Source organism: Denticeps clupeoides, chromosome 18 (genome assembly GCF_900700375.1).
Source record: "Denticeps clupeoides chromosome 18, fDenClu1.1, whole genome shotgun sequence".
Lineage (NCBI taxonomy): Eukaryota > Metazoa > Chordata > Actinopteri > Clupeiformes > Denticipitidae > Denticeps > Denticeps clupeoides.
This window is the reverse complement of record NC_041724.1, coordinates 11685619-11710949: the sequence shown is the minus strand read 5'-3', so window position 1 is coordinate 11710949 and position 25331 is coordinate 11685619. Positions and strand designations below refer to the sequence as shown.

General features: G+C 42.0%; 1 protein-coding gene across 3 annotated transcripts in view; it reads left to right on the top strand.

Moving 5' to 3' along the window:
- spock1 (SPARC (osteonectin), cwcv and kazal like domains proteoglycan 1) overlaps positions 1-21424 on the top strand; it is a 175236-nt gene extending 153812 nt beyond the window's left edge. For all 3 annotated transcript variants that reach the window (XM_028959788.1, XM_028959787.1, XM_028959789.1), the window contains 5 exons: positions 15070-15186; positions 15558-15779; positions 16271-16333; positions 17110-17247; positions 18495-21424. In XM_028959788.1, the coding sequence (XP_028815621.1) occupies positions 15070-15186; positions 15558-15779; positions 16271-16333; positions 17110-17247; positions 18495-18694 (740 nt within the window). In that variant the 3' untranslated portion in view covers positions 18695-21424. The remainder of the gene's footprint in view (positions 1-15069; positions 15187-15557; positions 15780-16270; positions 16334-17109; positions 17248-18494) is intronic.
- Positions 21425-25331: the final 3907 nt, after the last annotated feature.

Below are 25331 nucleotides of genomic sequence, written 5' to 3'. Positions count from 1 at the left end.
GATTCAGCGAGAGTTTGTCCAGAATGCGAATACCGTAACTACGGGCTTGCAAGATGGTGCAGGAGCTTCAGCTTTTGCCAACTGGAGTGTCAGCATGAGCTTGAGCTCAGAAAGTTGGAGCAGCAGGTTTGAATGGAACGTGACTAAGTACCAGAGTAAGCACTGAGTGTGCTTTTGTGTAAAGCTATTTTACAACCACCACCATTTTTGATTTTGAGTATACAAATTTGTTGTCCACTGCTTGTTTTTGGACCTTCGAAAAAATTGAGATTCGTTGAATAGTGCAGATATTGTATTTGAAGGGCCAATGCTTTATCTTGTGCACTCTTGGATCAACCGAAGGGTTGATATTTGGTGGTGGGGGTGTTACGTCCCTGGACGTATGCTCCCACGTGTTGTGTGTTTGGCTGTGTTTTTGCGTCCTGTCCCTTTTAGGTTGACTTCGTGGGAGGAGTTGAGGCCTACCAGCTCCATCTGCCATTGGTCACCTCCACCTATTTAAAGAGACTTCAGATGGTGTTCGGGAGGTCCCCAGGGTGTGCTAGGCCCTTATGCTTTTGGGAGGTCCCCAGGGTCCACGGAGATCTGCATAGAGCTCCGTTGGGGATCTCATTCGTGTTTCTTGTTTCGTTGTGTGATAGACCCTTTGTTGTTAGCCTGTTAGCTGTTAGCTTGTCATGTGCCATTTTTGGTAACCTGTACGTGTTTTAGTTATCCCTGCTGTTATCCCATCCCTTCCATTAAGCTGTTTTGATGTTAGTTAGTCCTGAGTCCTCTGTCTTATTGAACCTGTTAGCACACTGTAAATAAAAGCACTGTTTGTTTGGTTGCATGTGTAACAGGGACCTCCTCCTCTCCACACCCTTGTTGCGTTTCTGAGACCCCTAGACTTAGGAACGTGACATCATCACCAGGCCAATACCATACCCAAATGTAAATCATCACCATACCAGAAGCATGGTGGCGGCAGCATCATGCTGTGGGGATGGTTTTCAGCTGAAGGAAATGGGAGACTAGTCAGAAATTAGGGAAATTACAGCCAGGGAATTACAGCCAGAGGTTTATTCTACAGCCAGAGCCAACCGGTCATGGGCCATTAAGGAGGCAAAGCGAGCTTATGCAGAGAAAGTCAACAGCCACTTCACGTCTTCAAAAGACACACGGCACATGTGGCAGGGGATCCAGACCATCACGGGCTACAAAACAACACATCAGGCCTGCAGCAGCGACCCCTCCCTGCCAGATGAGCTGAATGACTTCTTTGCACGGTTTGAGGCAGAGACCAGGGAGCAACCGAGGAAAACGTCTCGCTCTCCCAAAGACAAGGTCCTCTGTCTTTCCACGGGAGACATCAGGATGGTGCCAACCAGTGGAGAGAAGCAGGACCAGACAACATTCCTGGTCGGGTGCTAGCTGAGTTCAGCTGTTGACGTGCGGTTCTGGTTCTGCTGGAAGGCTGCGTCTTTGGTGGTTTGTTGGATGACTGGAGGCAACGTCATGATCTGCAGTCTGGTAGCTGATGTAGATGTTCCTTATTTACATTTACATTTACAGCATTTATCAGATGCCCTTATCCAGAGCGACTTACAATCAGTAGTTACAGGGACAGTCCCCCCCCTGGAACAACTCAGGGTTAAGTGTCTTGCTCAGGGACACAATGGTAGTAAGTGGGATTTCAACCTGGGTCTTCTGGTTCATAGGCGAGTGTGTTACCCACTAGGCTACTGCCTCAAAGCCACCAAGATCATCCCAGTCCCAAATAAGCCAACTGTAGCCTCAATGACTACTGGCCCATAGCACTCACACCCATCATTATGAATTGCTTTGAGAGGCTGGTTCTGAGGCACACGAAGACCCAGCTTCCACAGAATCTGGACCCGCTTCAGTTCGCCTACCGGCCAATCGACAAAAAGACAGTTATGCCAGAATGCTTTTTATTGACTGAGCATTCAATACTGTCATCCCTCAGAAGCTTGTAATGAAGTTGGGAATAATATCTCCACTCTGCAGCTGGATCTTGAACTTCCTAACAGACAGGCCTTACAGACTGAGCAAAGGTCCTCAGACTGAGCACAGGTTCCCCACAGGGATGCTGCTCAGCCCACTGCTGTTCACTCTGCTGACACACGACTGTGGGGTGTTTTGTGTAGAATTCTGAGGGGGAAAAAGTACTTGAATCCATTTTTGAATAAGGCAGTAACATAACAAGCTGTGAATACTTCCCAAATGCACTGTAAATTAGTTATACATATCTTTGCAATTAGTATCGGTTGTACTTGTTGTCCAAAGGTTTTGGTTTATCGTTTCTAGTCATCATTTAATTTTAAGAGTAAAATTCCCTTAATGTAACTGCAGCAGGTGTTTCTGGTAACAAATGGAGAAGTTATGTCTGTACTGGTGCTCTAAATGGAGCAATTTTAGGTTCCCTAACCCAACATTCTCTGGGAGGGAGTTCTGTATGCTGGAGAATGGAACACAGATCCAGAATTAAATTACCTGTTGTGCAGTCGTCAAAACAGGACAATCAACTTCCATTACCTTACATTGGCTTCTAAAGTCATTTCTCACCCGAGCCTTTGCTGACGCACGGCCGGTAGAATTTTAGCTACGAATGACTTCTGACTTTAACTCACATTGACGTGACACCAGGGAACAGGATTTCAGTAATTAGGCACCGTCATGTCTCCTAAACGTGGGCTAATCTTTTTAATAACAGGTGCCTCATTAGCAGTCTTCCCTTCTACCATCCAAAACACACACACACACACACGCACACACACCCTGCCTCTGTTCTCTTCTCATGGGATGTTCTAGTGATTAGCCTCACCGTATTCCCACCTCAGCACCGTATTCATATACCCTCTCTATTTGTGCAGTTATTTATTTATTTCAGTGGTAATCCTCCTGACGAGTTTTAATTTGTTCTCTCCACTCCTGGTGTTGTTGTACAGCCGCACAGGTCTGGATCAGCCTTTTGTTCTCGCTATCCCTTTGTTCATAATTAAATTAGACCGAGCTGTGGCCATTCAGTAGTAAGATCAGAGGGGGGTTGTGTGCAATTTTAACGTGTCTAAGTGCATATCCTACTGTTTTTACTGCACGCGCCCGGCTCTGGAAAATACCATTCCATGTCCATTATTAATTTCTTCAACACAAACATGCATTCTTCAGCAAATCTCACCAAATAAGGAAAGGTTTCATCCAGTTTTTACTATTGAACTGGGTGGTAGTGGGTGGGTGGTAGTAGCCTAGTGGGTAACACACTCGCTTATGAACCAGAAGACCCAGGTTCAAATCCCACTTACTACCATTGTGTCCCTGAGCAAGACACTTAACCCTAAGTTGCTCCAGGGGGGACTGTCCCTGTAACTACTGATTGTAAGTTGCTCTGGATAAGGGTGTCTGATAAATGCCGTAAATGTAAAATGTAAATGTAAACTTTATACCTTCGTTTAAGCATTGTTGCTATATTATTTAATAGAGGATATTATACTATTTAATTTTTTTTCTTCGGTTTTCTCAGAATCAAGAAAAATTGCATCAGGCTGTTTTTGCCCTATGACAGGCCAGTTAGCTGATATTATATTCCCCTACAAAGTCACAATCTCCTGCATCAGATGGTGAGGTTGCCAGTTTCTGCTTTTTTTTTTCCACACACTGTCACATCAATCCTTGCGGTACTTTTTAAAAATTACAAAAGGAATCATTAATAAAAACCATGGCACTTGGCTAACACAGCCTAACTGTGTTCCTAATTTCCACTAGCAAATGACGTAAAATGGTTATTTAGGTCTTCTGTCAGACTGATTTTATTTCTCGTTTTTAAAATGTGCCCTACAACGTTTTTTGAATATGCAGAGTGCATCATTTATAAGATGCAGCAGCCAGACAGCAGTCTGCACTGCTGGCTAAAATGACAATAAGCTCGCAGCGCGAGGAATCGGGATGACGTTTTTCGACATCACATGGGCGTTAACAATTAGTGTGAAAAGCATCGCCCACAGTCATGTGACGCCATGTCACAGTGATTACCTTCACAGTCCCAGACACTGTTCAATGAAAGCGCAGTAAATGAAGTCAGGACAACAGGTGCCAAATGCAAATCATCTCTTCTTTGCCGCCTTTATGAGCAGAGACCCTGATCTTGCCCAGACCCCAAAACCAAGCGGCAAAGGCTATTTTCATGCTGCTAACAATTAATGAGATTTTATTCTAAGTTTGGGTTTAAATGAATACTATACAAGATCCATAACACAAAGACAATGGTTTATTGAGGGTACCGTTTTTAGTCAGTAAACACCAACAGTTCACTCCAGAAAGACGGAGCGGGGGGAAGACACATCTGCACGCTGGCTTTTGATGCTAGTTTATCGGAACAAAACACACTTTTTCCGTTTAAAAAAAAACAAATAAAAATAAAGGTAGCCGGGGGATTAGGCAGGTTAGGCTCGGCGTGGGAATCCTTTCATAGCTTAACGTGCCTTCAGGCACCTGCCGTGCACACCTGGAGATCTGCACCACCCTCTAGCCCCCCGACCAGCTTTAACAGAGGAACACTGCTCTTCACCTTCAGCTGCACACGCAGCGCTTCAGGGTGCAGCAACAACACTGGATACATGAATGGATGAAAGTTCCAGATCCTTTCCTTTGTTGTGTGTTGTTTCTCAGTTCGGAAGTCAGCTTTGTTTTACTGTTATTTTGCTTTCCTAAATCATATCTGTTCACGATTACAGAAAAGTTTTAATACAGAGAGAAAGAGTTGTACAACACAAAATAAGAATTGCTGCCCTGTATTTAGAGTATACAACTATGTACAAAAATTGTGAGCCACCGCTTATTTCTTTATACTTTGCTAGTGAGGCGCAGTGATATACTTGCAAACATGCATGTAAATACAATATACAACTTCCCCTTCTTACCCCACTTACCCCAACTTACCCCAGAAGGTGTGGCCAACAACATTAACAACCTGCACCTGGCTGACCTCAGTAAATGTCATCCTTCTTCTGTTGCCAACTGTTTCTCCGGGATAAACCCCCGCTGTGAGTGTTTCTCCCCGAGTACCTCTGCCTGAGTACAAGGGCAATGGATGTCCTGAAGTTTCTGATGCCCGTCATCCAGATTCTTCAATGCCTCAGAGTTCCAGAGTCCACCCTCTTTGCCTATCAGCGGTTAAGGAAGCGACCCCATAATAAGAAGGTTCCCAGTTCGAATCCCAATCCGCCAAGGTGCCACTGAGGTGCCACTGAGCAAAGCACCGTCCCCACACACTGCTCCCCGGGCACTTGTCATGGGTTAAATGCAGAGGACAAATTTCACTGTGTGCACCATGTGCTGTGCTGTGTATCACATGTGACAATCACTTCACTTTTCACTACAAAATATAGCATTCTGTGTTTTAAATAGTCTTGAAAAAAGGGCAATGTCTTATTTTCAGCCCAATACCTTAATTCTAACAAACATTCATGTTCCTTACTCGGATTTGATGAGATCCCCAGACCACCACAGAGCCTCCATCTTTATGATTTATGGATGGCTGTAGACACATTGATGTAACTCTCTCGTGACCCTTGTACATATCATACATACTTATGACAATTTGATCCGAAATTCGCTGTTGGCACTTATTTTCAATATTGTTTATTAATGTTATATAAAACATATATGCATGCTTAGTTTCATGTTTGTGTAACATCATGACACAACAGTCATGGAACATGATTTGGAAGGATACGCTATTTATACCTTCTTTTGTTTCTGCCCATTAGCCTCATCCATTAAACCCTGCATTAGTCTCTTCTCTTGGGCGTTTCACATACGTCTGTTTCAAGAGTCATTTGCTTTTGTGCTCAGGCCATTGAACTCCAAACACCTTAATGTCACAGTGAAATTTTTCTTCATTCAAGCTAAGTAATGATATTTAATGAGCAAATTCAATTATGTTCAGAAAGAGGGTACAGAACATCTTACTTATAGTCTGCCTTAGAGGTAAAGGGTGCTGATAGCTAAATGATAAGGGGGTGGTTTCTGTATGTGGGTGTGTTTATACAGTTGTGTTTTTTTTTGCCTATCAATGCTGCACCACGGAAGTTACCATTGTCAGATTTAATAAAAACTGGTTTCAGAGTACGCTCAGAAAAAAAGACATCAGCCTGTCCCATGTGTGTTCCGGTTGATTGCTTGCTATGGGCGTTTATTCAGCGGAAGTAAGCAGCAGTGTGTGTGTGTGTGTGTGTGTTAGCAGGTCATGCCATCACAGCTATGTTAACAGATAATACCAGTTGTTGATTTAACATCACATATCTCCACAGCCGGAACCCAGGCTGCAGGCGTATCCAGGTCGTAAAGCTGTGGGTGCTATACGTAATTGGTCTAATTTCCATGTTTTTGTAAGACGCGATGATTCTTCACCACTGCTGAGCTCCTCAGGTGCACCAAATGTCAACAGGAGGCTGGAACCGCTGGTGTAATTAAGCACAGTACCAAATGGGTCCATGCTTGGTATCGGAGGGACACAGAAGACATAGCGAGTGACATCTGATGCACTGAGGGAGGTTTCTGCAGGCTGTGCTCATACTAGATTAGATGACTGGCAGCTGGGAGTATTAAAATCATGCAAGTGGATCTACACAATCACACACTGTGTGTGATAATAATGAAAGTAGCGACTTTCCTCTGTCTCATTAAGCTCAATTTATTTACGGTTTAACAAACACACATGTTCAATCCCATATGCTGTCATCTTATTATTGCTTAACTTGTCATATATCTCAGATACTGTCAGTTCAAAAGAGGAAACCATCTGGGTCATATGTGCTTATTGGGTACAAAACAACCTGTCTAAAATCTGTCTAATCCTGAGGCTTTTATCGGCACCAGTATTTTAATAAAGGTGCTAGAAATCAGTTGTTTAGCCAAACCTTTGTTTATATAGTGTATGATACATTCTGATTAATTTCAAAAAGTGATCGGATTTACAGTCACACACTTCTCCAGGGGTTACTGTTTAATGTGTTGTTTTATTGTTATACGTCTTTCTTTCAGTTATCAGTTGAATCTATTGCATGAATGGGTTTCTTACAGTACATTATCCAAATCCCTTTCCTTTTTTGGCATCATGGTATCTTAAAAATTTCATTTCAAACATATGTCACAGCATAAGTAAAATAAAGGGATTTTTTGCTTGTGGCATGTCTGTTGTAAATGTCTGTTGCTCATATTTACAACTATGCAGATGGTGGGTAGATTTACTTCGTAAAATCAGATATGCTACACATACTTCAAAAAGAAAAAGATAAAACATATATAAAATATGTACTTCTTTTGCTTTTTACATTTCAAATGTTCATGGGATGCATTTTGAAGTCCTGGTGTTTGAATTGAATTGGTGAATTGTTTTTCCCAAACCTTCTCTTGTACAGTATTTAAGCTTTAATTTTAGTAAGTATAGTTTGTTTAGTGTATATACATATATAGATTTCTTTAATGATTGCACTATGGGGGGTCTTGTGAAAAAAAAAAATCAATACACGGTATTCTGTGTATACTGTTGTACTGACAATAAAGCACTCTTGAATCTTGAATTATAAGTTTCTTAATGTTTTGCTATAAATATATTATGTTATATTTCTGTTTTCTGGTGTAATTGTTAATAGTCTGGTTAATTTATTACATTTTTCCAAATTTTTGGTTGGAAATTTGTAAAAATGTCTTTCTGGCAAAAGCAGGATTTCTTTAGAGTTGAATATGAAACTAAACAATTTCCGCAGTCGTCCAGAAGTAGCCGCTCTCTCTCTGCTGTTTCTCTGTCTACTCAGCTGACCAAGAAGAACAGCAGCAGACCAGACAGAAAGTTGCGGCTGGGCTGCACCGATTCATAACTTGTTGATTACTGGTAACTGTTTGATTACTGGTGTTTCAAATGACTCAAGGTACAAATGGAAGCTAGAAGTCTGGGATGCAGCAGAAACTGTGATAGGAGAGATGGTCTCAACAGCATCTGCTAATTTTATCCTAGGTGTCCTGCTTTTTTTGTAAGTTGGTTTTTTGGTGTACTCCTGTATGTTTTGTGAGTGACAGCGAGCATTACAAAAAAGAATTATGTAGAGTGGTGAATGAGCTGAAATCATGTCTTTTGCCGTTCATTGGAAACCATTTTATTTAGCAGAAATGGTTATTTTTGTAAGTAGTGCACTTAAAAACTCATTCCCCAGCCTGCTGGCTGAGTGTGTGCGAGTGCTCGCGGCTTCAGGTTTTATTTTCTCATGTGACAAAAAGACATTTTCGGCGCCTGGCCTTTGTCCATTTATTTGGCCTTTCTCCGGAAAAATCCTGAGCTGCTCCAAAGAAGGAGAACTGAAAGCTGAACATTCAGCTACATACATAGTATACACATAAAACACACACCCACAGCTGGAATATCCTCAGCCTGTGTGTTTAGAGACGAGAGTTTTTGCACCTCCTGCTTTGACAGATGATGCTTTGTATGAGGTTGAATGGATTGTGTTGTGGACTGTGGATGGATGCTGTTGGTGGTGTAGGGGAGATGGAGCATCAGGGTGGAGATGGATGGTGTTTCTGCACACAGGAGCCCTTCCCCACACCACATGTTTGAGGATGTGAACAATGTGCTCGAGTGCTATTTATCAAGGACAACAGAGAGGCGTCCCATGCTCTACTCTTCTGAAATAAATGTCATTCACGACTTCCCTCTAGAACTTTCTCCCCATGTCGTTCCTTCTGACTATGGGGCCGCTTCCTGCCCCACAATTTACTGTAATCTGGGCATAGTCCCCTTGAAATATGACTGTGCCATCAGGAAAGGGAAAAACATTAATGCAAAGGTGTGAAAGTAAAGTGATTGTCATTGTGAAACACTGCAGAACAGCACAGGGTGCACACAAAATGTTTTCTCTGCATTTTTTTGGAGACTGTACCTTGCTCAAGGGGACCTCATTAGCACCTTGGCAGTTTGGGATTTGAACCCGCAATCTTCTGTGTATGAGTCCACTTCCTTAGCTGCTAGGCCAGATCCGACCATCTGAAGCAACCCCATAACATTTATTTCACCAATGGTTTCCACAATTTTTTCCTGTTTGAATTATGCGTTTGACAGTTGGATGTATGGGACCATGGGTTTTATTTTTTACATGGATCATAAGATATTAGATGATCTACACCACAGTAATTATTAATCAAATGCTCTTTCAGTTTAGGTTTTTCTGATGCTGAGACATCCTCATGCGTCACATAAATCTTCAAAAAACTATGCTATTTTCCAGATGAGGGTTCAGGGCTTGTTTTGCATGGTTCCATTAGAAATGCACAAATGGAATATGTTTAAGTCAGGAAGGGTAAAACTAATAATTGTTTTTTCCTCCCTTGGTTAGTGATTCAAAATGTATTATGCATTTTTCCCAGTAGCTACACAGCCGGTGTTCTTTAGATATTATTTAGATATTATCTTTAGATATTATTTGCACTTTTATTATTGCACTATATATATATATATATATACACACACACACACACACACACACACACACACACATATATATATATATATATATATATATATATATATATATATATATATTCTGGGGATTTTATATATAAAAGCTTTATAAGAAATATAAGAAAAATGGATGAACATATATTCATCTGTGCTCACATACTCTTTACGACTATTATAAGTACTGCCAGGTGCCCTTGGCCAACTGGACTTCCAGCCGGCCACCTGCTACTGGGCTTCAGCCTGTCCACAAGCACCTGGTCAGCAGAAATGAGTGTGTATGTGGATGTGTGTGTTGGCCATGGTTTGGGGTACTGTAGTCTATAGTGCATTAGCAGTCTGGATTAGCAGTGGGTTAATCTTTCAGCTCTCGCTCTGAAGTCCTTCCAGATGGAACATGAAACATGTGCGTCCAATATTCCTGATCCTAATTATAACTAAAGGATCATCCTTCCCTGTAAATGTTAACGACAACACACACATTCGAACAACCGGGTCAATGTAATTTTATATTATATGTGTTCTTTTAAAAATTGTTAAATCTAATCCTACCCACAACGTAATATCCGTAACAAAAGTCTTATCTTTGGAATTTGAGCTATAAGCAACATTTTATAAATGCTCTGCAATCTTATATATAAATGCAAAGGATACCCCCCCCTCCCACACACACACACACACACACACCTTGTTAGCAGTGGCAATGTGCTCCTCTATAGTGTAATCAGATACCATTTTCCAGTCTTCTGTTCGTATAAGATACGAGGCTCTATTGTTTTACCCGGTGCTGCATTATCATGTGATGTATGGCACTTCTTTGCTTAGCTGTTCCCTTTAATACTACATGATAAATTATGCATTATGGAGTTCAGCCTTTGCATGTGCTTTGTTATGTATTATATGAATATATCTTTTTTCCAGTGTTGCTGGATAGTAATAAGAATTTGTCGTCATCATGCAATTATGTGGGGTTCATTTTTAGAGCAAACTGCTCAGTGGCACTTCAGGGGCTTTTCTTTCAGCATGCAGTGATCTCTGGGTGATCTTATTAAGATAAGGGCAACGCTTCAGCAAAGCAATTATAGCATTGAAAGCAGAACTTTGGTCTTAACTGGTTTATTAACTGGTTTTATTGTTTATTAATGCATTGTGGCAATTATAATTTCTTGTCTAAATTATGAGTGCTTTAAACCATCAAGGAAATTATCATTAATTGTGTAATGTCCTGGTGCCATCAGGCGGTGCTATATCTTTCTGTATCAAACCCTAATTAGCTTCTCTATATCTCTCTAATTTGTGTGTTGTGACCTGCATGCCTGTTTTCTGTTGTCTGCTCTCTGCTCTCTGAAAATAACGTATAGTTTTGTACATTCTGGGGGCACGTTGGTTTGTAGGTAATAACTTAATTCTGAAGAGTACCTTTTGATATGCATTTATACCAAAATCAGTTAAATAAGTACCTTGAGTTGCAAAAATAGCCTTAGAGGGAACACTTTTGTAGATCCTACTTTGTCGAACAGAAATAGACTCCTGCTGTTCCCCTATTTCTGACCAGTGAATTAGGTTTTCATTGTTTCAGTGTAAATGAAGGCATAAGGGTTCAATTTTCTGAGCTCTTGTACAACAGAATATCTTACTTCATAAATGAACAAAGACTCATAAGTCTCAGGAGTTGCCAGACCAGCAGAGAACAGATGAGGACAAAGACACTTCACAAAAGGGTAAATGAAGTACTAGCAATAACATGCAGAAAGAGCTGGAGCAGGTCAAAAATTCTGAAAAGTCAAAGACCCAGTTAGGATTCCGGGGGGTGGGTGTATCACACAGTTGAATCACAATGCTTTCCAAAAGCGACTGCTTCAGGGACCAGAACCTTGGACAGCTCTTGTCTATAATTAACACTATCTAATTAGGCAAGAGTTATGCTAAAAAAAAAGCATGTGTAAATGATTTTAGCAATATGTCACAGGCATTTGGCTTTTTTATTCTTCCCTGTACCAAGCCAACAGGTCTCATGTTTTCATCATAATGGATTTTCAAAAATCTTATGCTCCAATCGAGTTGTAGTTAATACAGTAAAGTAAAGTCTGAAACAACCTCAGAAAGAAGTTTAAGACATGGTCAATGGAATCAATATGGACCAAGACATAAAGCACTGAGATTCAAAAGTAAAGAACTTCTTGGGCATTTTTGTCCAGTCTGTCACGTGCTCACCTCCACACAGAGAGCACCTGGAACTCAAAACTAGGTTCACTGTGCCTTTCGATTTACTGTTCATTTCCTGATTCACCACACCTCATTGTGGGTTCCCTTTCATGATTTTTTTGCCCTCTTCTTCTATCTCCTATTACACCTGCAGAAAAAAAAATGCAAATTGGCTCTCTTTGAATGAACACAAGGTTTTGTATAAGTAATCTTTCTCTTAATAGTTAGCTTGCATTTTCCCTTTTATGCGTTTTGAGTAAACAGCTTTCAAATCATAAGTTGACTTGAGTCTGTATATAAGTCGTGACCAGACTTCAGGCCACACACTTACACCTACGCACTTGCATAGATAAGCAGAGACGTCAGCGCGCACACACACACACACACAGATGCACACACTGAGAGCCAAATGACAGATTGTTTCCACAGCTGGTATCTCTTCTGTTGCTGACAGTATGAATGTAATTGCATGTGCTATCTTGTTTTCTTTCCTTATCATGTGGGTCTTTTGTCTCCAGATGAGCTTTTGAAGGCAGGTGTGTGGCCCAGCGGAGATCTTCATAACAGGTTCAGATAACATGGAAGTGTACCTTAGATAGTGGAGTTTGCAGTTCTATTCGCATCTTTATTTACTGCACCTAGGCCATAAAAACATTTAAAAGTGTGCATTCAGCCCAACTTCTGTACCAGGAACAGACACACTGTTCAGTTTATCATGTTTCATGCTATTGTGGCATGTTTGGTATCCCCATGGCCTCATATCGTATTAACATTTATCGTATTTAGCTGATGCCATTATCCAGAGCCGCTTATAATCAGAAGTTACAGGGACAGTCCCCCTGGAGACACTCAAGTGTTTTGCTCAGGGACACAATGGTAGTAAGTGGGGTTTGAACCTGTGATTTTCTGGTCTTTGGGTTCATAGGCGTGTACTTGCTACTAGGCTGCTACCACCCCATCTCCAATGTCATGGGTTTGAATCTGGGTCCCAGCAATGTTGTGCTGAGCTTGCATGCTCATTTTGGCGTGGATGTTCTCCACCACGTTCTGTATTATGTTCTTTGGCTTTCTCCCAGTGTTCAAAAGCTCCTGAGATCCTCCTTTGCTTCTAATGATTTGATGATTTGTAATATTTGCTTGGGAGAACTGTTGGACAACTATAAGACCTTTGCAAACAGTCATCATGTAGTGCCATTAAAATTTTCCTTGATTTCTCACTCTCCTTCTTTCTTTCTCCCTCATTGATTGGTATGTATCCTTTTCCCTTTCTCCCTCACTGATTGGTACATATCTTTTTGGATTCTGATGTGGTTGGTTGTTGTTTGGCCTCAACATTCATTGCACTTTGACGTAACATGGCTACATCCTTGAGAAAACTGTCACCTCGACCTTCTAGTATTGTCCTCTAATGAAGAATTTGTTCACTTGTGTGCCAGAAGATGATGCTTGTAAGTGTGACTGTAAGTGCCCTTCAACAAAGAACATGTTTCTTCTTGCTCCTGAGGTTTTCAGTGCTCGTCACTTCCCCTCGACACACATTTTTACCGGATTGACTCCATGTGTCCATCTCACACACACACAGTCACACACTAGCTGAGCTTCACGCCATCCTTGTCAACACTTCATCACAAGCTGAGCTGTCAAGTTCCTTAGCTGTCACCAGCGTTCCCATGGCAACGGTGTGGACGATGACAGGCGCCGGCGGGGAGCATGTGAACTGGTGTGTGTGGCGTGTCCTGGAGAGACAGACTTTAGTGCTTCAGGCTATTCACAGTTCAGGGCATCAGGAAGTGGTTTTGAATGTTGAGCAAGTTTCCTTTAGACCTTCATTTTTATTACGGCTCTCCAACGCAGAACGGCAGGGCTTTGCACACAGCCGGGAGCTGCAGCTAAAATAAAATTGGAAAAATAAAATGGCAGGGGAGGTAGGGCTCTGATAACTTTTTTATGTTTCCAGGATAATTACATTTGGCCCTAGCCAAGTGACAAATGACAGGATGAGCATGGGACTCGTCAAGGATACAATTACACTAATAATCACAGATGAAAACAGTTCATTAGCAGAGCAGGCCAAAAAAGACCAAATGGAACCAGAGGACCCGGAAATGTCAGGATTGTGACAAACATGTTTGTTTTATAGTTGCCTTGACCTCAGCCCAGTCAGATTTTAAATCAAATATTTATTGCCTTTGGCAATATGGATGTCATGCCAATAAAATACTCTGCTGAAGTGCACTGAGTGGGTAAGTGAGTCTAGATCTGGTCCACGAGTGATGTAAGAGTCTGGTATGATTCCCGGGATGAAGAGTGTTGTGCTCAAGACCTCAGGTGTCAAGCTGAGTTAAAGTATAGAAGAATGGGATTTCTGGAAATGACCGTCCCTGAGTGAAGCCCATCAACAGGACTCCACTCTCTGTCGGGTGCCCACGAGGTCATTACAGAGCCTGGCCATATCGACACAGATTGAACTAAGGCCTCCATTAAAAAAACGTTTCAAGCATTTGTGGGGGAATACTGAGACTGAGATTGGATTCTTCCTTTCCGTAGCCGGAAGCAACGAGCAACATTTGAAAGCAGCAGCTAAAGCCACCCATGGCCCGCTATGACTGCAGGGTGTAGGGTCATTAAGCCAGAGCGTACACGCTCAAATCAGGTGCAGTCGATCTGGTGAAAAATGACTGGAGACTGGAGGAGACTACGGCTGATGAAATGAAGTTTGGGAAATGTGAAACAATTGTTCGAATTTCTAAAAGAAATCACATTTAATCTAAATAATCTGAAAAACATTTACAGTGTTTAATTTTAATTCGTTTTTTAAACACACTGTGGCAGCATCTTCTATTTAATCCCAGTCAACTCTCCTCATCTCATCTCCAGTAAGACTGTCATGATCCGGTCCGGAAGGGGCAACTCCGGGTGCTGCCCTGTTTGTCTCTGTTTGCTGTCGACTTACTTGATGTCTCCTCTGTCCTGTTTCTTGACGTTGTGCGTATGAATCCAGTCCGGCCATTGTGAAAAAACTGGGCAGCCTTATACAATCATACACAGGTGAAAACAACCAGGATACGAACATGAAACTCCGAATCCCAGACCCGGAATTGCCCCTTCCAGACCAGATCATGACAAGTTGACCCCGATGATACTGTCATGGTAGTGCAAGTAGTCAGAATCTTTTCTCACTCTCATTTTCCCTCTCCTCTTCTGTCTGTCTCCTGCCTTTGAGGGATTTTGTTTTCCTGATTTTCCTTTCTGATGTTTGTGACCTTGGCCATGCCGGGTTTCCGTATCTCTTGTTGAGCCACAGCAGCTGTGATTTTCACTTTTTCTTTTTTCTGATTATTCTGTCCCGGTAGCCTGCAGCGACAGTGACCTCCGCAGCCTGGCCTCACGGCTGAAAGACTGGTTTGGAGTTCTGCACCTGGACGCCAACAGAGACCTGAAGAGCTTAGCCAACGACAATTCACAAGGCCGTGAGTCATGCCACACTGTAACCTAGAGAGACAGAAAGAACGGAATGAAAATGAAATATTTCCCAGTTTCTGATTAGATTGCATGGGTGGTATTAGTCTAGTGGGTAACACACTCACCTATGAACCAGAAGACCCAGGTTCAAATCCCACTTACTATATTGTGTCCCTGAGCAAGACACTTAACCCTAAGCTGCTCCAGGGGGGACTGTCCCTGTAACTACTGATTGTAAGTCGCTCTGGATAAGGGCATCTGATAAATGCCGTAAATGTAAATGAAACTATTTGTTTTCATTCTCATTTTCCTCTTTCTAACACACACACGCACACACAAACACACACTCTCTCAGCCCTTGCCTGTTTTATTTGCACAGGCTTTGACACAAGCATCCTCCCCATCTGTAAGGACTCTCTGGGATGGATGTTCAATAAGCTGGATATGAACTATGACCTCCTTCTGGACCACACGGAGCTCAGCGCCATCTACCTTGACAAGTACGAGTTGTGCATGAGGCCCCTCTTCAACTCCTGCGACTCTTTCAAAGACGGAAAGCTCTCCAACAACGAGTGGTGCTACTGCTTCCAGAAACCTGATGGTGAGCGAGGAAGAGTGGGAATTAAGTATTTTTAATGCAAAACTGTTTTTAGTTTCCATCAAAATTTACATTTCTTTTTAGATATCTTTACTGTATACTGTCATTTTTGTTGTTACATATCACAACAATTCATTGATTATTGATTATGATTAATATCAGTAGAGTACAGTTAGTATCCCCACTTTCTCTGCTTTTGCAGTACAATGTATTGTACTCTGAATGCTACAGTTTTTAATGCTGTCTGAAATAATTTTGGTGACAAACAAGGACTTGTAACTGCATTTCAATTGAAAGTGTGGCAGTGATGTAGCTCAAACGTTTCAGATTATTGGTTGTAGTGTCATACAGTGTCCTTAGTCACTGTTGTTGACAGTTTTGTCATGACATTACTGTCAATTTTACCTTAAAGAGAAAAACAAACACTTGTGAGAGGGTGTGCACACTCTGTATATGTTTGAGGTTCATTACGGTGTTTTTCTATGTGACTCCAGGTCTCCCTTGCCAGAATGAAATGAACAGGATTCAAAGCCAGAGTCGGCGGAAGGCCCTGATAGGTGAGTGAGTGTGTGCCTGTGCATGTGGCAGCGAGCAGCGCTCCTTCAGGATCCTTCACTGTGAGCGTAATTGATTTGATTTCTAATGCCTCTCTCGCTCCCCTCTGATTTATGTGCAGCCGCACTTGATATTTTCCCTCCGTGATCAATAACACACACACGCAGCGCTGACAACTCCTCCCTGAGCCCCCTCCCACCAGTCCCCTCAGCCCAATGGGCATCAATAATCACGCATAATCGTGATTGTGTCATAACTCACCTGCAAACAGACTTTGAGAAATGTCCTCAGCGTGTGTATAGGTGGAATGGATTTGTGTATGTATATTGGGCACATTTGAGTCTGTTTATTGGGCACATTTGAGAGGGGTAACACTATTCACCTCCTTAGAAAATCTGAAATAAAATCACCATTATTCACATCCAATAGGTCGACCTAAGCAGGATTTATAGCCATTGTCTCAGGAGCTGCGATTAGGTAATTTATTGTGTGGCTTTAGCCTTGGTGCACACAGGCTTCCTTTGGTCACTAAAGCACAGGTCTTATTATATGTGATTTCTGCTTGTCTGTGTTGTTTTTCAGCCCTATGCTGTTATTCCAAGTTTGCTTTTTTGATGTACTGCAACTTCAGATTTCTAAGCGTTTCATAAATTATGCAGAGGTGTCAGGCGGTGTGCTTTGTTTTTCTTTTTCAACTATGCATATGTTGTACTTTAAAGGTTTAACTGTATATGGTGCAACTCTCTCTTAATCTCTCTGTCTCTGCGTTTTTGTGTAGGAGCATATATTCCCAGGTGTACCGACGATGGTTATTTTAAGGCAACGCAGTGCCATGCTAGCACAGGCCAGTGCTGGTGTGTGGACAAGTATGGCAACGAGATTGCCGGGTCCAGGAAACAGGGAAACCCTACCTGTGGTATGTGTACACAGCCCTACACACAAACACTATATACACACACACACACACACTTATACAGTGTTTGCATGTAGGGGTGTTTTTTGGTATATTTGATAGTTCCTAGTAACACTTTTTTTCATTCTTGTACATGATATTTTTGACAGCACACAGAGAATTTCTGCACTATTGTGCACACAAACACACTGATGCTTAGACCTCAAAATAAATATATAAGAATAAAATCTTAATAGGAGTATAATAGTCTAGTGCCTACATTAATATGCTTGCTGAAAAACCTATTTTACATGATTTTTGCTTAATCGCATACGTTTGGACTAGATTTTACCAAATTTCATTTCTTCTGATTGTTGTTGTTTTTGAATGATTTTGTTATGCATAATTCTGAGATTAATGCTTTTTTCTTTTGTTTTTTTTTATTCTTCTTACAAATCAAAAAAGTACAAGTTCAAACAAACGTACAAAACAAAAAAAGTGAGAAATAATTTGCCAGTAATTTAAAACTAGACAAGGAACATTTGAGGATAGAAGGTTTATCACCAGGACTTATAATAATGATTGTGATCAAGCCATAGCTGAATATATTTATTTTAGTCTGAAACCTTTGATAAGGTTACCTTTGGGGCATCTAAACCTTTGGATTCACCCAATCTTGCATAAAAAAAGAAATCTGCCATCTTAAACTTTGTTCATAGTAAAAGACACTCTAAAAAAAGGTTAACTTTTTGTGTTACACTTGCTCTGTATAGTTATTTCAAGGTAACCTTCGAAGAATATTCCAGATGTATTCAAACAAAATTTCATCCAAAAAAATAAAAATAAAACATTGAAATGTGTTTTGATGTGTAAAGAGTGCTAAATGAAAATGTGAGAATCGTAAAAAAATATTTCCTGCTGGAAAGGTCTTGTTTATTTGTCATTCATAAGTTCTGTGTGTGTGTGTGTGTGTGTGTGTGTGTGTGTGTGTGTGTGTGTGTGTGTGTGTGTGTGTGTGTGTGTGTGTTGGGTACAAGCTGTCAAGTGGGTCCCTCTGCTGTGTCTCTGACTCCATTATTGCAGCATGTGTCAGCTCCTTTTTCACCTTATCACAGCAATTCTCATGCAGTACACAGACCTACAGAAAGAGGTGGAGATGTTCTGACAGTGCTGCGTCATGGAAATGGGCCGGGTGTGAGCAGGAGTAATGGGTTCTGCTTTCAGTTTGTTAGACTCAAGTTGCTTTATTTCTGTTTCCCTACTGTGTGTAGAGGAGGACCAGGAGACCTCTGGAGATTTCGGCAGTGGAGGAGCAGTGATCCTATTGGATGACCAGGAAGAGGAGGAGCCACCAAAGTTAAAGCGTGGCACACAGAAGGGCAGGCGGACCCGCCTCCACCCACGCGGAGCCATTGAAGATGACGAGGATGAAGATGATGACAAAGATGATGAGACTGGCTACGTCTGGTAGCTCCGCCCACTCCCTCTCTACAGCCAACCAAGGACACATGTCCAACTGCACAGATCAGAAGCCATTCCAGTGATTGGCCATTTTTAAACCCCACCTTTCTTCCCCTATGATTACCACCCCACCCACCATTTTTCCTTGTTTTTTTTTCCTTATACTTTCACCTTTTCTCTTCTGTCATCTTATCCACTGCTTCATCCCAAACTCTGTAGCCTGCTATGCAGACCAACTGAGATCCATGTAGGATCCTCTGCTCTTTCATTTTTCCTACTGGAAACCGGTTCTCTTCAGGCTCTCTTGCCTCACCTCCCTGACCTGTCCCTCTCGCACCATCACTCCTCTGTCTTTTCCTATACGACAGAAGTCAGGGAGATGATGGATGTACACGTCTCTCCACAGACAGGCCAGATAAATGTGTCACACTGTCCTACTGAGATTATATCACTTTAGATTTTCTAGAGCTCTCTGGATGTCTTCAACATTTTCTTTCCAGAAGGCCAATACAATCCTTCTAGAAATATATGAGTGTTAAGTTTCCAGAAGGGAAAAGTCCATCAAACTTGAGTGATTTAGTATTTCCATGCCAGTAACTGCAGAGCATGGACAAGATAAACATAGCATTCTATCTTCATAATAATGACTTCTTTATATAGTTCCCTCAATGTTCCTTATGCAATCCACATTTCCACGGTTACGAGACCTGATATCGACACTTTCACCACTCCCATCAAAACCTTTGAGGTTCTTCCCATGTCAGGCATGTCTCATTAGGATTAAATGGGGGAGAAGTTTCACTCTCCAAGAGCTCGTGGAGTTTGTGTGCCTGACAGGGTTTGGGACCTTTGCTCTTATCATCCAATATTTTTTCACTCCCTGCACAGTGCTTTGTTCAATGGATGACTTGACAGAACAAGAGCAGAAGTTCCTGTACAAACGGCTCAAATGATCTGCTCATCCGTTCTGACCTTTTCAAACTTCCTGTGAAGAGCTTTTTGCTTTGAAGGAAAAATAACACAAGAGTCAGAAATATTCCCCCCTTTAAAAACAAATGATTACATTTCAAACTCTGTTATTGGGGGTTCAGTCTCTATTTTTTTTAAATCAATTTTTAAATTAGTTAAATTTTTCACCCAAAGTCAGACTCTCCGGTCTGAATAAAACTTGCCGTCACTGCACCCATTATAAGATACAAGCAAAGAGATCTGTTCCAGACACGCTCAAAATTCACAATATTCAAATTCTCTCCCGCTCTCATTCATTCTGCGGCATAGGCAGCTGTTTTTTGCTGAGTCCTACATCTCTATATGACTATTCATTTCCGGGCTTATGTCGTCATGGCAGCAATGAACTCAGTGTTGGATTCGGCCTCCATGGCACAAACCATGTTAGGCAAAGCGTTCCGAATTAAAAAAGGGCTGTCAAGGCCTCATCGTGTTTGATTCACCTAACAGACTGACAGTTAGCACGCATTCACTGCAGCTCCGCAAATTTCCCTCGATGCCGTGGTCTAGTCCGTGTGGAAATTATTTGCCGATTTTTAAAAACAACAGTCACATTCAGTAAGGCTTTCTTTCTATCTTTACCAAATCTTATGTGTACAGTGTGTGTGTGTGTGTGTGTGTGTGTTTGTGTCAGCATGTGGGTCTTTTTGTTAGTGTGCATGCTAGGGGTGTGTGTGAGATGTCCTCCTTTCCCCCATCATCGTCATGTCATCATTTCCTGTGTATGTGTGTCTGATCAAGTGATTGATTCAGTGAAGTCCTCCTCCTGAAATATGCAGCATTTCCTTTTGCGTCCACTGTCTCTGCAGAGATGAATTATATGCCCCTGTGATCATAAAAGAAGGGGCTGATGGGTAGTAAGAGACCATTAGACAACCGTTGTGCAAAAGCTTTCATCTCCCCAGCGGCCCAGAGAATCTTGTAGGGGTTATTACTTCACCATTTCACTATTTCACTCCTTCTTCTGGCACACTCACAGTCTTACACATACACTGATCCTTTATTGTGTATAGGGTTAGGCCGCTGCCCTCTCACCGACACTGTACAGACTTTTTCTCTTCTCCAGATGTTGCAATGTCAGCCTCCTGGTGACCTCTCACTGCGTACGGCCCTTCCATCGCGCATTCACCGCCTGACCCACTGACGTTCGGCCCCGCCCGTCGAGGCCCGCCCCGCTCTGTTTGTGTACAAATGCGCAATAACCTCCACCCAGACCCTCTTTTCCTGTACAGATGTAAATGACGCTTCGTTCACCAACAAACGCCCAGCCGTGCCGCTCCTGCTGAAACGCATAACAACAAAAAAAAAATGGCCATATTTGCAAGAGTCTTCTTTGTTAATTCTATATATTTTTTACTTTGTAAAGATGAAGATTGACAAATATCTAACGAGTCTGAACATGACGTGTAATATAAATGCCATAGTGTGACTTTGTCCGTTTGACATTACAGAGACAAGTGTGTAGAAATCTGTAGTAGTAGGCTTCTCCCTCCACCTCTTTTTCTGTAGTGTAGTGTTTGTTTGTTTGTTGGTTTTGTTGGGGTTTTTTCGCTCCTTTTCCCAGAGTGTATTTCTTTCCTCTTCCCTCCGTCCACTAGAGTCCACCTGGAATGTTGATGTTCTGGACTGATTACATTTTTGTTCTGATTTTAACCGTAATGTAAACAGTTCCACAATGGGGATAAAAGATGTTTGTCTGAAATAAAGCTTGAGTCTGTCCTGTCCTACTTTTCTTCTGTCTTCTGCCCTTTATTTTCTACCCTTAACTGTGTTTCATTCACACGCACTTGTTACGCTGTCCACTCATTTTCTATTCATTGGGTCGCATTGACCCAGTTCCCAGTAACAACCACTGGACAGGGTGCCATGCCGTGGAGGGATGAAATCACAGCAGCACGTCACTGACGGAGGAAAGCCACACAAGCATGGGGCTGAACATCCAGAGCACTTTTTTCAAACTGACACTCTTCGCAGCACATGCATGCTTAGTACGAACCTCGCCAGTAAGGAAACGGACTCGAAACGGGTTCAAATCCACTGCTACCCGGGCGCCTTTCATGGCTCACTAAGGGTGATGGGTTGAAATCAGAGGACACTGCTATGCAGTGTGTCAAAGTGACAATCACTTCACTTTCTTAGATTCGAAATGAGTTGCAATCCAACACCTTTACTTGGTTGGCATTTGAATTGTGTTTTTTCTTGCACATTCTGTGGATATTGCTACAATGTTTCACACATATTTAAAATGCTGCAGCTGTCTCCAGACAGTGGCAATGATAAGTAGGAGCTAATTCCTTAGACACTAAATGTCCCACCCGTAGAAAATAACCTAAGGGAGGTACCACTAGAAGATCCGAGACGATGGGACTGAGGGAACGTGGTGGTAAATGAGGACGAAGAAGCACTGCAATATACTGAGGAGCAAGATCTGAAAAAGTTACTATTTATTATGCATAAGCACTTCATTTAGCTGGAGATGCAAATATAAAAATTGAAGTGCAAATATTCCATCTGGACAGTCCAGTTTTGCTCAATATTATCAGCAGTACAGAGGAAAACTGAATTGCTAATTTCATTATGTCCTTATTATTTTTCTGCAACCAGTCACTGCCAATGAGTGGCAATAGCCTAAAATATTATTGAAAAACACCTACTGTCCAATTACCGAGACCAGTCTTTTAACTTTATTTCATAGAGCCATTTTTCACCTTGATTTATCCATAACCCCTTAATGTGGACCTGGGCTCATCCCAGGACTCCCAGGACTCATCCCATGACTTTGGGTTGTGGGAAACTGCAGCATACAAGGAGTGAATCAAAACTCAACACATTTTTCACATAATACTATCATCAGTTAACTATGAACCATATTCAAGAGAGAGAGAGTTTGATAAATTGAACAAAATAAAAGTAGAAAAGAACATCTGTATTGCAGTACATATGCGTTAGTTATTATTTGTCATCACGCACTTAAATCCAAGCATGTGACTCCTTCATACTCTGAACAGGACATGTTGTTATGATTTTTAAAAATGTTCTCATTAACTTTTGAATTTAGGCTAACACACTAAATTTTACCTTTTTAATCTTAAATCTCCAGTCTTTTGTTTTCGGTGTCTAACCTTTATTCACTTACATCATTCATACAGCCTCTTTAAAATGAAGGTGATTTTGATTAAGCCGGCGTGTTAATAAATCCTGAAAAGGTGGATGGTTCTGGGAGTTTTGTGACTCAACCCCCCACTCTCAAAAGTTCGAAATGTTATTTCTAATGCAGCGCTGCTTAAATTCTTCATTAATCCACTTTATAATTCAGGGCAGAAGCGCAAATCCTCACTCTGTCTCTTTGAGGGTGAAAGAGTGGAGTGGAGAGGACATGAGAGATGTGACGTGACAGGAATGCTGCCTCGGAGATTAGGAAATATAAAAAAAAAAAAAAAAAGTAAGAGTGACGTCTGATGTTTACCAATGTTGCTCCGACACTTCCTCAAATAGGGCGAACAAGCGCATTCCTCACTTGAGCTCTTTCATCCTCCCCAACTACACACACACACACACACATGAACCAGGCAGGATTGGCATCTTCGTTAAGAGCCGCGAGCTCGACGCCTCCTGGCGTAATGGTGTTGTGAGGATCCAGTCGATGGGGTCCAACCCGGTCTCCGAGCTCCGAACCAGTCACCTGCTCAGTCACCTTCAGATGAAGCTCCCAGTGCTGCAGTGGCACAGGCCAGTACAGATGCTGGGGATAATGGAGCAGAGGAGGGCCTGAGTGGTGGATGTCCATCACACGTGTCCCAGGCTGCTACCCACATGCTGTGTGTGCCTTTCAAAAAGATTTTGAAAGACAATAAATGTTTCTTCTAATGACAACGGTCATGAGAAATTGATGATTTTCTTTTTAAAAGATGATTTTAAACAGGGTGACAAGTGATGTGGTCCATACTGAAGACGGTCTTGTCCTTGAAAAAAATCTGTATGCGCCCAGCCCACCCCAGAGCAGATGGCCACATATGGAGAATGGTGCAATGTGGACCTGGTGGCATCTGTGTGTGTAGGAGGCCGAGCGGAGTGAGAGAGGTGTGCGTGGAGGAAACCTCTCCTGAGCGCCATCACAGATGTCGCCGCTGCTCTCTTTTGTGAGTTTTCAATAATGAATACAATTTCACACTTAAGAGACAACTGGGAAATGCCTTACCCATAAAATAACCTTTTTATGAATCACTTTTTAATTCTCATTTGAAGTGAATTTGCCGTGTGGCACAGTGGCGGCTGCAACTAGGAACGCAGACACATTATAAGAATGTGCCAAATCAGGACCAGAGGTGGGTACTGTAATTGAGTAGTTTTTGTAATTGAGTAATTGGTAATTTTATTTTATTTCTTTGTAAATAAGTCATTTTACTTTTACGTTTTTAGTACATTTTTACATAGGTATTTTACTTCGCTACATTGGAAAACCTCCCCATTACCGAGTATTTCTCAGACCGCGGACAGCAGCGCCTCACCCATGGGTCCTAGAGCTGGTCAATTAGCCACCAATCAAAAAAAGAAAACGCCTACACAACAGCCAATCAGAAAATAGCACTACTGTGTCTGGGCAAAACGCAACACAACAACCAATAAAATTCTTCACGTTATTCTGCTACTTGTAATGAAATCTTCCAAAATGTTGCTCCGAGCATATAACAAACTCACAATTTTTAAAATATTATGCTACAAGCTCGGTGCAGCTATTTTAAAATCTCTCCAGAGATGTTCAGTCGGATTCAAACCTGGGCTCTGGCTGGACCACTCAAGGACATTCACACAGTTTTCTGAAGCCACTCCTTTGACATCTTGGCTGTGTGCGTAGGGTCGTTCCCCTTCGGAAAGATGAACTGTCGCCCCAGTCTGAGTACAAGAGCTCTCTGAAGCAGGTTTTCATCCAGGATGTCTGTACATCGCTGCAGTCATCGTTCCTTCTATCCTGACTAGTCTCCCAGTTCCTGCAGCTGAAAAACATCCCCACAGCATGATGCTACCATGCCCATGCTTCACTGGTACGGATGGTATTGGCCTGGTGATGAGTGGTACCTGGTTTCCTTCAAATGTGATGCCTGGCATTCATAGAAAGTTTTGTTCCTTGTGGTCTGAGAGTCCATCAGGCGTCCATCAGGCAGGCTGCCATATGCCTTTTACTAAGGAGTGGCTTCTGTCTGGACACACTACCATGCAGATCGAATTGGTGAATTTCTGCAGAGATGGTTGTCCTAGAAGTTTCTCCTCTGTCCACTCAGACAGAATGACCATCGGTTTCTTGGTCACTTGCCTGACAGAGGCGCTTCTCCCCCCTGATCGCTCAGGTTAGGTGTTTGGCCAGCTCATGGAAGAGTCCTGGTGGTTCTAAACTTTTTCCACTTATGGAAGATGGAGGGTACTGTGCTCATTGGGACTTTCAAAACTGCAGAAATTTTTCAGTAACCTTCCCCAGACTCGTGCCTCAAGCTAATTCTGTCTCGGAGGTCTACAGACAATTCCTTTGACTTCTTGCTTGGTTTGTGCTCTGAACTGTCAACTGTTGGACTGCATATAGACAGGTGTGTGCCTTTCCAAATCATTTAAAAGTGTTTTCTCTACAGGTGGACTCCAACTAAGCT